At 43.3% G+C, this 13,271-nt stretch overlaps 1 protein-coding gene across 2 annotated transcripts in view; it reads left to right on the top strand.

Annotated features, from left to right (window-relative positions):
- The window catches only part of BRF1 (BRF1 RNA polymerase III transcription initiation factor subunit), a 286,967-nt gene that overhangs the window by 140,121 nt on the left and 133,575 nt on the right, over positions 1 to 13,271 (top strand). For both annotated transcript variants that reach the window (XM_066608177.1, XM_066608176.1), the window contains exons 6-7: positions 136 to 285; positions 11,368 to 11,461. In XM_066608177.1, the coding sequence (XP_066464274.1) occupies positions 136 to 285; positions 11,368 to 11,461 (244 nt within the window). The remainder of the gene's footprint in view (positions 1 to 135; positions 286 to 11,367; positions 11,462 to 13,271) is intronic.

The raw sequence follows: 13,271 nt of genomic DNA, 5'->3' as shown, positions 1-13,271 counted from the left end.
GTGTGTGTATATGTGTGTATATAATATATATATATATATTAAGAAATGTATTTGCACAGAATAACGAGCTTATTGGGGAAACATTGGTGTTAAATGGCAGAGATTGACATCTAATGCATAACTCTTCCCTTCCAGACCCCTGTTTATACATTCCTCGATTTGCACATATGCTGGAGTTTGGCGATAAGAATCATGAAGTGTCCATGACTGCACTGAGACTGGTCCAGAGGATGAAGAGGGACTGGATGCACACCGGCCGGCGGCCATCTGGGCTCTGTGGGGCTGGTAAGAGCATGTTCCTTTGCTTCTGGAGGAGAACTTCCCTGTACATCCGGCACACCTGTACTGCCATGTGCACGAGTCCTCCTGATGACACCTCCCAATGAGATAATGTACTAATTGGAGATTATTTGGACTGTTGTAGATCATGCCTGATATATAATGTATCTCTTAATGCGACCCTCCAGGCCTGGGCAATTAAAGATGGCCTCACCCCTTCTCTGACTACCTGTAATAGTTTGCCTCATTAGTCTAAAAACACTACACTTGCTTTAATTAACCTGTGAAAGTAGGTGTAGTGTCTAAGACTACTGATGCTTACTAATACACCGTGTGTTTCAGGTAGTCAGGGATGAGGCCATCTTTTTTTTCTCCAGGACTGGAGGGTCACTTTAACCATTTAATGACGTGGCCCCTTTTTCTTTTTCCATTTTCGCTTTTTCCTCCCCCCTTCAAAAAAAAAAATCGTAACTCCTTTATTTATCCATCGACTTCGCTGTATCGGGGCTTGTTTTTTGCGGGACGAGTTGTATTTCTAAATGGTGCCATTTACTGTACCATATAACGCACTGGAAAAATTTTAAACAATTCTAAGTGGAGTAAAATGAAAAACAAAAAGATGACATTCCGCCATCTTTCAGTGCGTCTTGTTTCTACGGCGCACAAACTGCAACAAAAAGAATAAATATATCATGTCATATGGGCCAGTAGGATTACTACGATACCAAACTTGCATATATATATTTTTTTTACTGTACTCTGCCGCCATCTTCTACGCGCAACTTTTTAAAATTTTTCCATCGACGTAGTTGTGTGAGGGCTCATTGTTTGCGGGAAGTCCTGTAGTTTGCATTAGTACCGATTTGGAGTACATTCGACTTTTTGATCGCTTTTTATTGCATTTTTTTCTTGGAGACAGTGTAATTGAAAGTGCATTTCTGGCGTTCTTTATTTATTTTTTTGGACGACGTTCACCATGCGGGGAAAATAATTTGCCACTTTCATAGAATGGACTTTTATGGACACGGCGATACTAAATATGTATTTTTAATTTAAGATTAAGATTTTTTAATTATAGAGATGGCAAAAGGGGGGGTGATTTAAACTTTTATAACTTTTTTTTTTTTTTTTTTTTTACAATTAATAAAACTTTATAATAGCCAGGCGCTCTGTGCAGAAAACATCTGGATGCAGAAGACAAGCGGGGACACCCTGCTTGTCTTTTGCATCTTCCGCTCCGTGCGCTCGGCTGTATAACAGCCAGGCGCTTGGAGCGGAGAACAGCTGGATGCAGAAGACAAGTGGGGATACCCCGCTTGTCTTCTGCATCCTCCGCTGGCAGCGCAAGGTGATCGCTCATCTTAAGCGATAATCTTGGGCAGCAAATGACACAACGATTATCTCTCAAAAGTCGCTTGAGTGACCTATTTTGAGCGATAATCGTTTAAATGGGCCTTTAGATGCCGCCAAGCCAATCAGTGGGCGATGCGTGCCCCGGGTAGAGCAGGGGCGGAAGCTGATACTTTGACAGCTTCTGCCCTCTGATCGGACGGCTGCCGGAGAGAGAGAGGAGAAGAGTAGCAGGTTCCCAGTGACCGGCCCCGTAAGGCACAGGTGAGTATGATATTTTTTTTTTTTTCCCTTCTGACAGAACCCCTTTAAAGGGATTTTCCAGTGAAATACTATTGATGACCTATCATTAGAATAGGTCATCAATAGTTGATTGGCCAGGGTCTGTCGCTCGGGCATAGTGGCCGGTGCTTGTAACTGCAGGCACGACTCCCATCGAAATAATGGGAGTCATGCCTTCAGTTACAAGCATCGGCCACCACACAGAGGTCGGCGTGGTGGCTTCTGCTTCGACCTCTGTGTATTTGCGGCGCTGACAGCATGCGCCTGCTCAGCTGATCGGTCAGGGTCCCGAGCGACTGACCCCGGCCGATCAACTATTGGTGATCCACCCTGGAGAAAGGGTGGGTGCTCTACTGTCTGAGAGCCTACCTACTACTGTTAATGGTCAAAATCAGAGCTTCGTCCCCTTGGATTGGGTGACTGGGTTTGCCAGTGATACGATGGGAGACTGCCCTAACTTCTGTACAACAAGCCTACTGTTGGAGCACACTAAATATTGCCCTAAAACCAGTGTTCCCCTCTTTAAGCTGAGCGGCCCACGCAGGCTGAATCTGGAGGAGTCAAGGCTGTAGGTGGTACCTGGCAGCGGCAGGCTGTAGCTCCCGCTCACAGACTGGTTCATGCAGGTGACAAGGCAGGGGACGGCATTTGCAGCTCTGTGACTGTGATTCGCTCAGTCACTCTGGGTCCAGTAGGCTTCCTGCAGCTGCAAATCTTCCTATGTCCTGACTGCTCCTATCCAGTATGCAGGTGAGGACGACAGATGGTGGTCTCATCGTAGCCAGCCAACGCTGTATCCCTCCCGTGGTGTCAGTAATGAGCCCATGGCTGCAAACTGCATGTGAGCCTGGGCAGGTTTTTGTGTCCAGGCTTGCATGCAGAAGCAGGCACTGACTTCAGTCTGGAGTCTATACGCCTTGGTAGTGTGGGCCGTCGTTGTTTGGAGGACATAGTAAAATAGTAAGTTAGGCTGGAAAAGACTTGTCCATCAAGTTCAGCCTATTACTCCCAAAAGTTGATCCAGCGGAAGGCAGAAAACACCATTAAGGAAGAAGCCAATTTTCCTGATTTTATAGGGAAAAAAATTCCTTCCTGACCTCAAGTCTGCAATCGGAATAATCCCTGGGTCTACAACCCTTCTAAAGTAATTAGTGATTGTAACATGTAATACTATTACACTCAAGAAAGGTGTCCAGACCCCTCTTGTACTCTTTAGTGAGTACACCACGCCCTCAGGCAGAGATTTCCATAGTATCACTGCTCTTACAGTAAAGAACCCCCTCCTATGTTGGTGTAGAAATTGTCTTTCTTCTAGACTTAGAGGACGCCCCCTTGTTACAGTCTCAATGCTGGGTATAAACAGATCATGATTTTTCCATACTAAATAATCCTAATTTTGATAACCTCTTTGGGTATTGTAGTCCGCCCATTCCTTTTGTTACTGTAGTGGCCCCACCTTTGTACCCGCTCAAGCTCTGATATGTCCTTCCTGAGTACTGGTGCCAAAAACTGTCCACAATATTCCATGTGTGGTCTGACCAGTGATTTGTAAAGAGGAAGAACAATGTTCTCATCATGTGCCCCTAGACCTCTTTTGATGCCCCCAATGATCCTCTTTGCCTTGGCAGCAGCTGCCTGACACTGGTTGCTCTAATTAAGCTTACAGTTAACTAAAATCCCCAAGTCCTTTTCCATGTCAGTGTTTCCTATTTAGCGTATATTGGTGACATGTATTTCCCTCCCATGTGCATAACCTTCCATTTATCAGTGTTACAACTCATTTGCCACTTTTCTGCCCAAACCCACAACTTATTCAGATCCATTTGCAACCACATTCTGTCCTCTCTTGTGCTAATTAATTTACATAGTTTTGTATCATCTGTAAATATCGATATTTTACTGTATTATCATTCTACTAGGTCATAATTATTAACAGGAATAGGGCCCGAAACAGACCCCTGTAGTGACCCAATCAGAGTATAATCCCATTTATAACCACCCTCTGCCTTCTATCACTGGCCAGTTACTTACCCATTCTCATTTTATATACCAACCTTTTATATGGCACAGTATCAAACTTACCTCCTCCATAGAAGCTGATCAGACTGGTTTGACAGCAGCGATCTCTCATAAACTCATGCTGATACAGAGTTATACAGCTATTTCCCTTGAGGTACTCCAGAAACTCTTCAAACATTTTACCCACAATAGAAGTAAGACCTACTGGTCCATAGTTTCCATCTTCACGTGTTGACCCCTTTCTCTATTGGTAGCACATGGACAATGCGGGTTGTTTGGAGAGCTAATTTTAAGTTGCTCTCTTTACTTTTATAATATTAAAAAAAATATCAATGATTTAATAACTTGGAGAAGTACATTAATGATCACAAACTTGGGACCTGCTCGACGATTTTAAGACTCTGTGAACTGGTTGCTGCATAATTAGGTTTATTATGTAAGGACATTTTTACATATCTGTGATGGTGGAAATCATGGAAAAACTAGGACAGACTTTTATTTTAATTTTTTTTTTTCAGGCTTATCGGCTTTTGTTGTTGTTTGTGTATTTAATGTGCAGCCCAAGACAACTCCTCTTCTTCCAATGTGGCTCAGAGACGCCAAAAGGTTGTGCACCCCTGGCTTAGAGGGAACTATGCCTAACAGTAGGCTGTGTTATAGTGACACAGAGTATAATGTATTAGGAGTAACACATTAGTTTACGAGCGTAGAAAAATAACAAACACTTTTATTTGCTATAAAACATTTTTTTGTACGTAGACTGCCTAAAAAGAAAACCGAAACTACTTATTAGATATCCATTTGACTATATTAGCCTGAAGCATTTTATAGGTTATTTAGTGTGAAAAAAGAGAATATGAAAAATAAAACATAAGAACATTCTCTAAATTACACCACAAATTATTTGGAATAGAAATGTAGCCCACCCCCTCCACTAACTGCCTGTGGCCACATGGAAGTGGAGTGTTCCACCAAATGCCTTGCAGAGTATAGGGAAAAATCCAGCATCCAAGAGTAAGATAAAATTCAAGGATTTCTTGATATCCAATCCAGCACGGGACAAGAACTCTGCCGCATCTCAGAGCATGCAGTGTGTTTAGTCATAGCCTAGATGCTAAAATGAAGAACCCCGTGTGGTCCGAAATACTTAGAACCGCTTGTACTGCGTGTTGGATCGTATTCAGTAATTCAATAAAGGCTTGGATTTTATCTTGAATAATGAGCTTTTTGGGGGAAAAAAGTACAAGAATGTTCAAGGGCAGATACTCACATAAAATATAACTCTTCCCTTCCAGACCCCTGTTCATACATTCTGCGGTTTGCACATATGCTGGAGCTTGGAAATGATCAGCATGAAGTGTACAAGACTGCATAAGGCCGGCTTCACATCTGCGTTGGAACCTCCCTTTTGGAGATTCCGTCTGAAAATACCTGGAGACCGAGTGCTGCAAGCAGCGCTTTTTCTTTCGTCCAAGAATGCGGGCGGATCCCATTTTAGTCCATGGGCTCTGCCTCTGCAGTGTTCGGTTCCGTCCCGTCCAGAGATGGAGCTGGTCGGCTGCGGGGATTCCCCTTTTCTGTTAACTGAACAGAGCAAGAAAACGGATTCCCCGCCGCAAATGTGAAACCACCCTTGTTCACGATTATCTACTAGAAAACATTTTCTTGTACATAAATCACATTAAAACAAAAGCAGCATCTCCTAAGTATCCACTTGGCTATATTAACCTGAAGAATTTAATAGATTATTTAGTGTGAAATGTGAATATTATCATAGAATCTGGTCCAACCCGCTGCTCAGTGCAGGATCACTAAATCATCCCAGACAGATGTCTGTCCAGCCTTTGTTGAACACTTCCATTGAAGGAGAACTCGCCGCCTCCTGTGGCAACCTGTTCCACTTATTCATCACCCTCAATGTCTAATATCTACTGTGTCTCCTCCCTTTCAGTTTCATCCCATTGCTTCTAGTCTTCCCTTGTGCAAATGGGAATTATGAAAAATGAAACAACAATTTGTACAGCAAAATTGCTATAAATTACACCAGAATTTGTATGGAAAAGGAAGCGTCGTCCAGCCCCTCCAGTCACTGCCTCTGGCCACGTGGAAGTGGATGGTTACAGCATATTACAATATATCTCACTGCTCTGACGAGAGATATAAAGAGAAAGCAGACCTGCAAATATTCCTCCTAGTTGACACTGTGCAGAAAATGCAGCGTTGCATCCATGTGGTTACTAGCATGTAATCCAACTCATGGCTCCAGTCTCCGCAGGACGCAAATTTCCAGTCCGCATGAACTGCTCAATGAAAGAATCGCACAGAGTACAGTATCTTCTGAACTCCTTTTTGCATAGATTTAATAATCATACTTACAAACATGAATTAGAAGGCACGTCCAAAAAACAGTCTTCACGCCAACAGTACCGCCCCGCAGCCATTTCTGCACAGTGTGAATTAGGAGGCATCCTTGGATCGCCTGCTTTCTCTTTATATCCCTCGTCAGAGCGGCAAGAGATTCTGTAATGTGTTGCTAAGAATTCAGCTCTACCTGTTTCCTGCGATTTATTCTCACGCTTTCATTCTGAACTGTTTTATCTGGATGGTTACACCAAATACCTTGCAAAGTATATAGAAAGAATTCCAGATTCCAAGATGATGGCATAGATGCCTAAGGACCCTGTGTGGTCCAGTTCGCATCAGCAGTGCTAGCGCTGTATGTTGGATCGTATTCAATAACTCAGTAACACTTTGGATTTTAAGTTAAAGGGATTGTCCCACTTCTAGCACCGAGAGGAAAATCCAGCTCGGCCAATACTAAAAATATGGAACAATAGGACATTATCCACAATACATCAACAAATGGCACCAAAACTCGTCAGATGATCTGACGTTTTTTGGAGGTATGCTGGTTAATGCCTTAATGTTCCGTATTTTTCTAAGTAGTACTTTTTAAATCTCTTGTTCTACTGTTGGCGCTACTGGTCTATATGTGGTTGGTCAAAAATTTCTATATTCTGCCCTTTTGGTGTCAAGGTAGTTGGTGCGCTGGAATTTCTTTGGTAAGTTTTCTGTTGCCCTACCTCTAGCTGTTTGGCAGTAGGAAGTGTAAAGCTCCTTACATCACGCATGGGCCTGGGTTGGTACTGCAGGCTGTGTCCTGTTCACTTCAATAAAACTAAGGCTGCAGTACCAACCCAGACCACTGCACAATGTACAGTGCTGTTTGCTTCCTGCAGTAAAAACAGCTTGAAGCTGGACAACTAATGCAAGTTATTTATATGTATGCCCAAACTGAAAAAATACAACTTCTCTTGCATAAACCAGACTTCACAGGCTTATTGCACCCCCCCCCCCCCCCCAAAAAAAAAACAAAAACTAAACAAAAACAGTGGAGTTCAAAACAAGATTTGGGGTTAAATAAATGGTCACATTGGCATATTATTATCACCGTGCATTCCTGTCCGCACCATTACACTTGTCATTTCATCTTCCTATTATAGCACTTTCTTCTAGGGAAGCTTATTAAAGTGTAAGTCTTACAGGGTGGGTGGGGGGGGGGGGGGGGTGACCTTTCCAATGTGACCTATTCAGTGCAGATTATAGCCACGCAGAGGCCATCTGACGGGAACATTTCACTAGGAAATATCGCTCTCATAAACCATGCTTTTTATCCCGGCGCTTTAATTGCTGCGCTAATATGCAACGCATCATTGGATACTATGTGTTTTCTGCAAATGTGTTCTTTTCTCCATCTAATCACAAATACCAAATACATTAGGAGTTCGGATGATTACGAATCGCACGTTATTTATGTGTGGGCTCCGTCTGCTCTCATTGTAGACGAGGATGACATTGTGCTTCTCCCAGAGTCCTTCGCTCCGGAGTATTGCATGTTTATTCTACACGGGGTAGTTTTTTGTGAGAGCTTGAAAGAATCCTAATGGGTCCTAATCCACAGAATATGTAACCGTGTAACGGGCCTTTGTGTGAGCGCTGGCGGTTATTAACCCAAATGTGCCGCCCATAGAAGAGTGTTCATGTACGCACAGGCTTTACAGGGCTGCTAGCACATTATCGGAACATGAAGATGGAAAACAGCGCTGTAATTTGGGCATTACTATAATTAAATAAATGCATCATTCTACAGACACACTATAATTAATGTAAAGGGGTTGTATGGGGTCAGAGAGAAAGCCATGCTTTAAAGGTCCTGTAGAATGTATCCTATATGGGCGTCCTGTGCCACCAAGGATTGGGTGCTTGCTCAAACACACAGGATCAGGGGAGCTTCCGACCTCCAACATTTAACCCTTTGCTTGCTTTGGTTGGGAGTGACCATAGTATGATGAAGGGATGACCACCTTCTATCAAATCTGATCACTGGATTTCCTGGTGATGTGAATGGGAGCTGGGGAGCCGTTCATCCATTTTTTGCCGGCATAAAAATCATTGTTGGCTCGTTCACTTATATCGTTCGATTTTAAATGGCGCTCGTTCAGTGCTTCTCATTCGCTTATGTGAAAGACTGAATGATTTCTCGTTTGAATGAGCCAATGATGTATCTGCCTGTCTAAACAGGCTGAATGAGCTAACGATGACGTCACTCACTCATTCATTCCATCATTGGCTTGCCTAAAAAGGCCCTAAAGGTACCTTGACACTGGCTATCGCAATATCGCCTCAAGAAAACCCGGTGAAATCGCATTTTTGTTTATGCGATTTTTGAGCGGCAGCGATGCTTTTTCCAGAGAATGATCTCACGTCCCATTGCTGCCGCCCGCAATTTTCTCATGTGATAGACAATAGGAGTTTCTAATGTTAAAAACGCATCCCATGAGCTTCGCAAGTTTATGTGCTGCAATGTGTTAAATCGGAGGCTCCATAGGGCAAGAAAAAAATTGCAGGAAGATAGGACAGGCGGTGCTTTTCAAATCTCGCAACAGCGCAGGACAGGAAACATCGCAAATGGTAATGAAACCATTAACCCTTCCAATCCAATTTGTATCCTAGTTTTCCTAAGGATCGTATTCTTTTTCTGCCGTTAACAGCGCTCTCTGCTGGCTAAAGCCAGTACTGCATGACGTGACACGTTGGATAGGCTTCAACAGCAGAGAGGCTGGCAATATACAGTAAGAGAACCCCGAGGACGTCTTCCAACATCGGAGCTGTACAGCCTTAAATCATAATGTCTTTAGACGTCAGTGGATTGGAAAGGGTTAAAAAGCATGGGTTTCCTAATTCTGCATTTTCTAGCACTCTTGCGAGAAAATCACGCGATTTTTGAGCGATGCAAGTGTGAAGGCACCCTAAGTGTTGTCCTACCAACAACCTGTTACTAAGGGCCCTTTCCAGTAGACTGTTGGGTGTAGTCTGAAAAATTAGTGACCGTTTAATAGGGATCAAAAATCTAATTTTAAAAATTGCAAGAATAATAAAGTGCAAAAAAAATTACAAAAATGGGATTTAGTAAATAAAAAACATTTTCTTGCATGTACATTATATAAAACAAAAATCTTACCCTTTTTAGACATCCACATGATCATAGTAATCTGAAAAATTAAGGCATTCTCCAGGGAAGCATTTTTTTTCATAGGTTCAATGGTTGCTCACCATGTTGTACCCCAATAAACAAAGCTATTCTCCTCTCCCCTGCTGCTCCAATTCTGTCAGTGCCCTGTTCTCCCCAGGCTATACTTCCAGGTACAGGGAGCCAGTTATATCCTCACCGACACGGAGTGTGTCGCTGCCTTCATCCAATCACTGGCTCAGTTATGTGGCGGGACTTAAGACTGGTGGGAGAGGGTAGTATAGCTTATTTACTGTTATGCCATGCTGAGCAAATGAGAAAGTAATGCACCCCTTGTGATAACCATTTTAACAGGTTCTTTGGTGTAAACCCTGAGCAATATAATCAACACAAAAAGTTATGAAAATCACTTTTATATATATATATGTGCAGTAAATAAAATGTAGAAAAATTACACCATAATGTAAGTGTACGCCCAAACAGCAGATACAAAATAGAATTTTTCTGAAATAGATTGATGAAGAAATAACACATGCTAAATTGCGGAAGCGTTGTTAGGCGATGAAGCGGAATCCGTGACCATTCCACAATGTTAATTGCAGAAGGGCCATGGGTCGAAGGGCTTCCATTAACTTCAATGGAGGGCATCTGTGCAGAATCTGCACTAAAATAGAACCTAGTGCAATTTTTTTTTTTTCTCTCCTCCTTGAGTGGAAATCACAATTCGATTCCGCGAGTGTGCAGGAAGAAGCGCATTTCCATAGCATGTAATGAACAATATTTGCTGTGAATCTGCGGTGCAGACGCCAACTGTGGATTCCGCAATGCAAATCCGTTCGTGTGCAGGCGGCTTACAAGTAGGGGAACAGATGGAAGGCGGAGTAGCTGCAGAATCAAACTGTGTAGTCTGTTACAATGGAGACTCATTGTTCTGCACCAAAGCTGTATACTCAAAATGATTGAAGTTTTCAAAATTATTTACAAAGTTGCTTCATTTTTTGCATTGCAAGAATTAAATAAAGTGGTTGCAAAGGTGTCCATCGCCTTTTAAAGAAATAGATGTTTTCATAGTCCAGATCTCGTTACAGTGAAGACTGAGGTGTGGGGTCTTGCTTATACATGGTCTGTTGTAACTAATCTGGTAGGATCGTCCCTTGGAACGGGAGAGTGGTCCAACAACGTGGCAGCTCAATGATCAGTTGCAGTTGCCTTTAAGTCCAGTTCGGACTATTCCAAAGAATTCCCTTACTGACTGGTGAGAGCATTGCAGTCTTGTCTGCCTGAGATTGTCCTTTAAGACCGTCTCCAGATCAGTGTGACTCTGACAGCCACATCTTATTTGATGCAGAACACAACTCTTGTAATGCGTGGAGTGGGCTGACTCGCGTCCGCTCTGTAGCGCTGTGGAGATGGGAGGGAGATGTAATTTTCTTTGACCTTGTGAAGAATAAATCTGCTTTATATTTAATGGTGTGTTTGTATGTTTTCACTGTGTGATTTGTGGGGGTCTGAATGTCTGCGTTGTATTGCAGAGCTTAATAAAAGGCAGCGCAGTATTTATGATCCACTTTTTATATATTATCTTTAAATCACCCCAGTAAAGCCATTCCGTATCGGCGCACAAAATGATATAGGCCGCTCAGCATTTCCTGAACGTTTTTCACCGCTGTTAGCTTCACTCCATCGAAGCAAATGAAATCTTTACAGCAATTACTAGAGCTCACCAACTTACGGCGGAGTTTGTAAACCTGGGCTGAGATGAGTGTATGCACACTTTGCTGCCCAGAATACCAATCAGCAGTGGTGAGTGCCCGCCGCTAATGCGGTGACATTGCTTTGCCTGGCGCAGACCACTTTGTCTTGTTTATTCACCTGTTTTGCTGACTCTAGCTTTATCCTCTCCGCAGCTCTCCTGGTCGCATCCAGAATGCACGACTTTCGACGAACTATTAAAGAGGTCATCAGAGTTGTAAAAGTTTGTGAATCCACCCTGAGAAAAAGGTGAGTACATAACAGGCGGTCTTGTAAATCTCTGTTCACACTTGAATTTCTCAAGGTTGCACAATGGTCACAGAAAGCCGGGAATTTTGCTCCTACTGTAAATCTGCCACATGCGAACATACATAGAGGCCACCTGCACACGGGCGGGTCGGATTCCACAAGCGAGAGCCCGCAGTGGAATCTGACCCTGTGCCCAGCCGGCATCCACATGTACCTGTATTTTCTTTTCTGTACTGTGGGGAGTCCGCATGGCTCGCCGCTGAACATGTGCAGCACAGATTTTTTTTTAAACTCCTGCTTTTCCTGCGGAATCCACAGCTCATCCGCAGTCTAAATTGCGGACGAACCGTGGGTCGGATGGCTTCTATTGACTTAAATGGCAGCCATCTGTGCGGAATTTGCAGGAAAATGGAGCAAGGTGCGATTTTTCATCCACAATTGGTTTCCTCTCGTGTGCGTGAAGAATCACTTTTGCATTGCATGCTATGGGTGGTATTTGCTGCAGAATTTGGAGGCGGACGCCTGCTCCGGATTCCGCAAGTCAAATCCACCTGTGTGCATTCACCCTATGGATAGAATCACAGACTGTATGTTGCAATATTTGTGCAGTGTTTTACGTGTTGTGTTTTTCAGTGATATTTTTTTTGCTTTGTTTCTGGGTCAAAAATGTTGCGGGCTTTAGAATCTATAGAAAATTATTGAAATGTCTACATGCATATTATACTCATTTTTAAAACGCAGCATGCCCTGGGTATGAATGGAGTGACAGAACACACGCTCGATTGCCACTCTGATTACACAGTGGGACACAGGACCCCCCCCCCCCCCTTCCCATTCTCATGATTGGTGGAAGTCCCCACAGTCAGACAACTGAAATGTAATATCTTAAGATAAGTCCTCAGTCTGCAGGTAGAGTGTTATAGAGCAGCAGCAGCGGGGTAGATGGATATATAGATATGTGGCAGCGCAGTCAGCAGAACCTGTAATCTAGTCATTTACATCTCTGCTCAGTCTAGGAGTGCAGTGGGGTGGTGGTACCCCCAATAGGCTGCTATCTCTGTATGCACAGAGAGGCCTGCTAATCACTGATAAGACTGCCCATGATACTCCTAAACCAGACTGAGCAGGGATTTAAATGACTAGATTACAGGTTCTCCTGCATCTACACATCAGTCTGCCCAGCTGTGTCTGCAGGATCAGGATAGTGTTGGTACATCTTTTGGCCCTCACACAACTGGCACCTTGGGCACACTGCCCATGAGAACAGCTGAGTTCCCCACCGCAGGTTGCGTTCTTTCCTGACTGCAGGGAGCGCCAAATTAATAAAAAGATGCCCCTTCCTGCATATTTGAACACCAGCTTTTCGGCAATTTGTGCAGAACTGCATTGTTGACACCACATCTAATCTGAATTTTTTTTTCTGTAGTTTTATTGGTGCCATTTATTTGGGTACATATAATGTATTGTAAAACTTTTATTAAAACACATTCTGCAAATTTTTTCCACTCTTGCACAATGAAGACCCTTTTTTTTTGGGGGGGGGGGGGGGGGGGGGATTGCTGCATTCAAAGTCCCACAACCTTTTGTTATCTTTCCATTGACTGAGCTCTGGGAGGGGGACAAATGGGGAAAGGGAGAGTGTGAGCTCTTTATTATGTTCTACACACGGGGGACCTACTTTTATAAAGCAACTGGATCTCGGAGAAAACCCTTTAAAGGGGCAGTTGCATCAGTAATGCAAATTCTGCTGCCTGTCTTGCTGAGTAGCACAGGTGTTCTGACATTTTTGGTGAGCGTTTACTTCCAGTAC

This window comes from Eleutherodactylus coqui, chromosome 6 (genome assembly GCF_035609145.1).
Source record: "Eleutherodactylus coqui strain aEleCoq1 chromosome 6, aEleCoq1.hap1, whole genome shotgun sequence".
Classification (NCBI taxonomy): Eukaryota; Metazoa; Chordata; class Amphibia; order Anura; family Eleutherodactylidae; genus Eleutherodactylus; species Eleutherodactylus coqui.
This window is presented reverse-complemented; position numbering and strand designations above follow the sequence as displayed.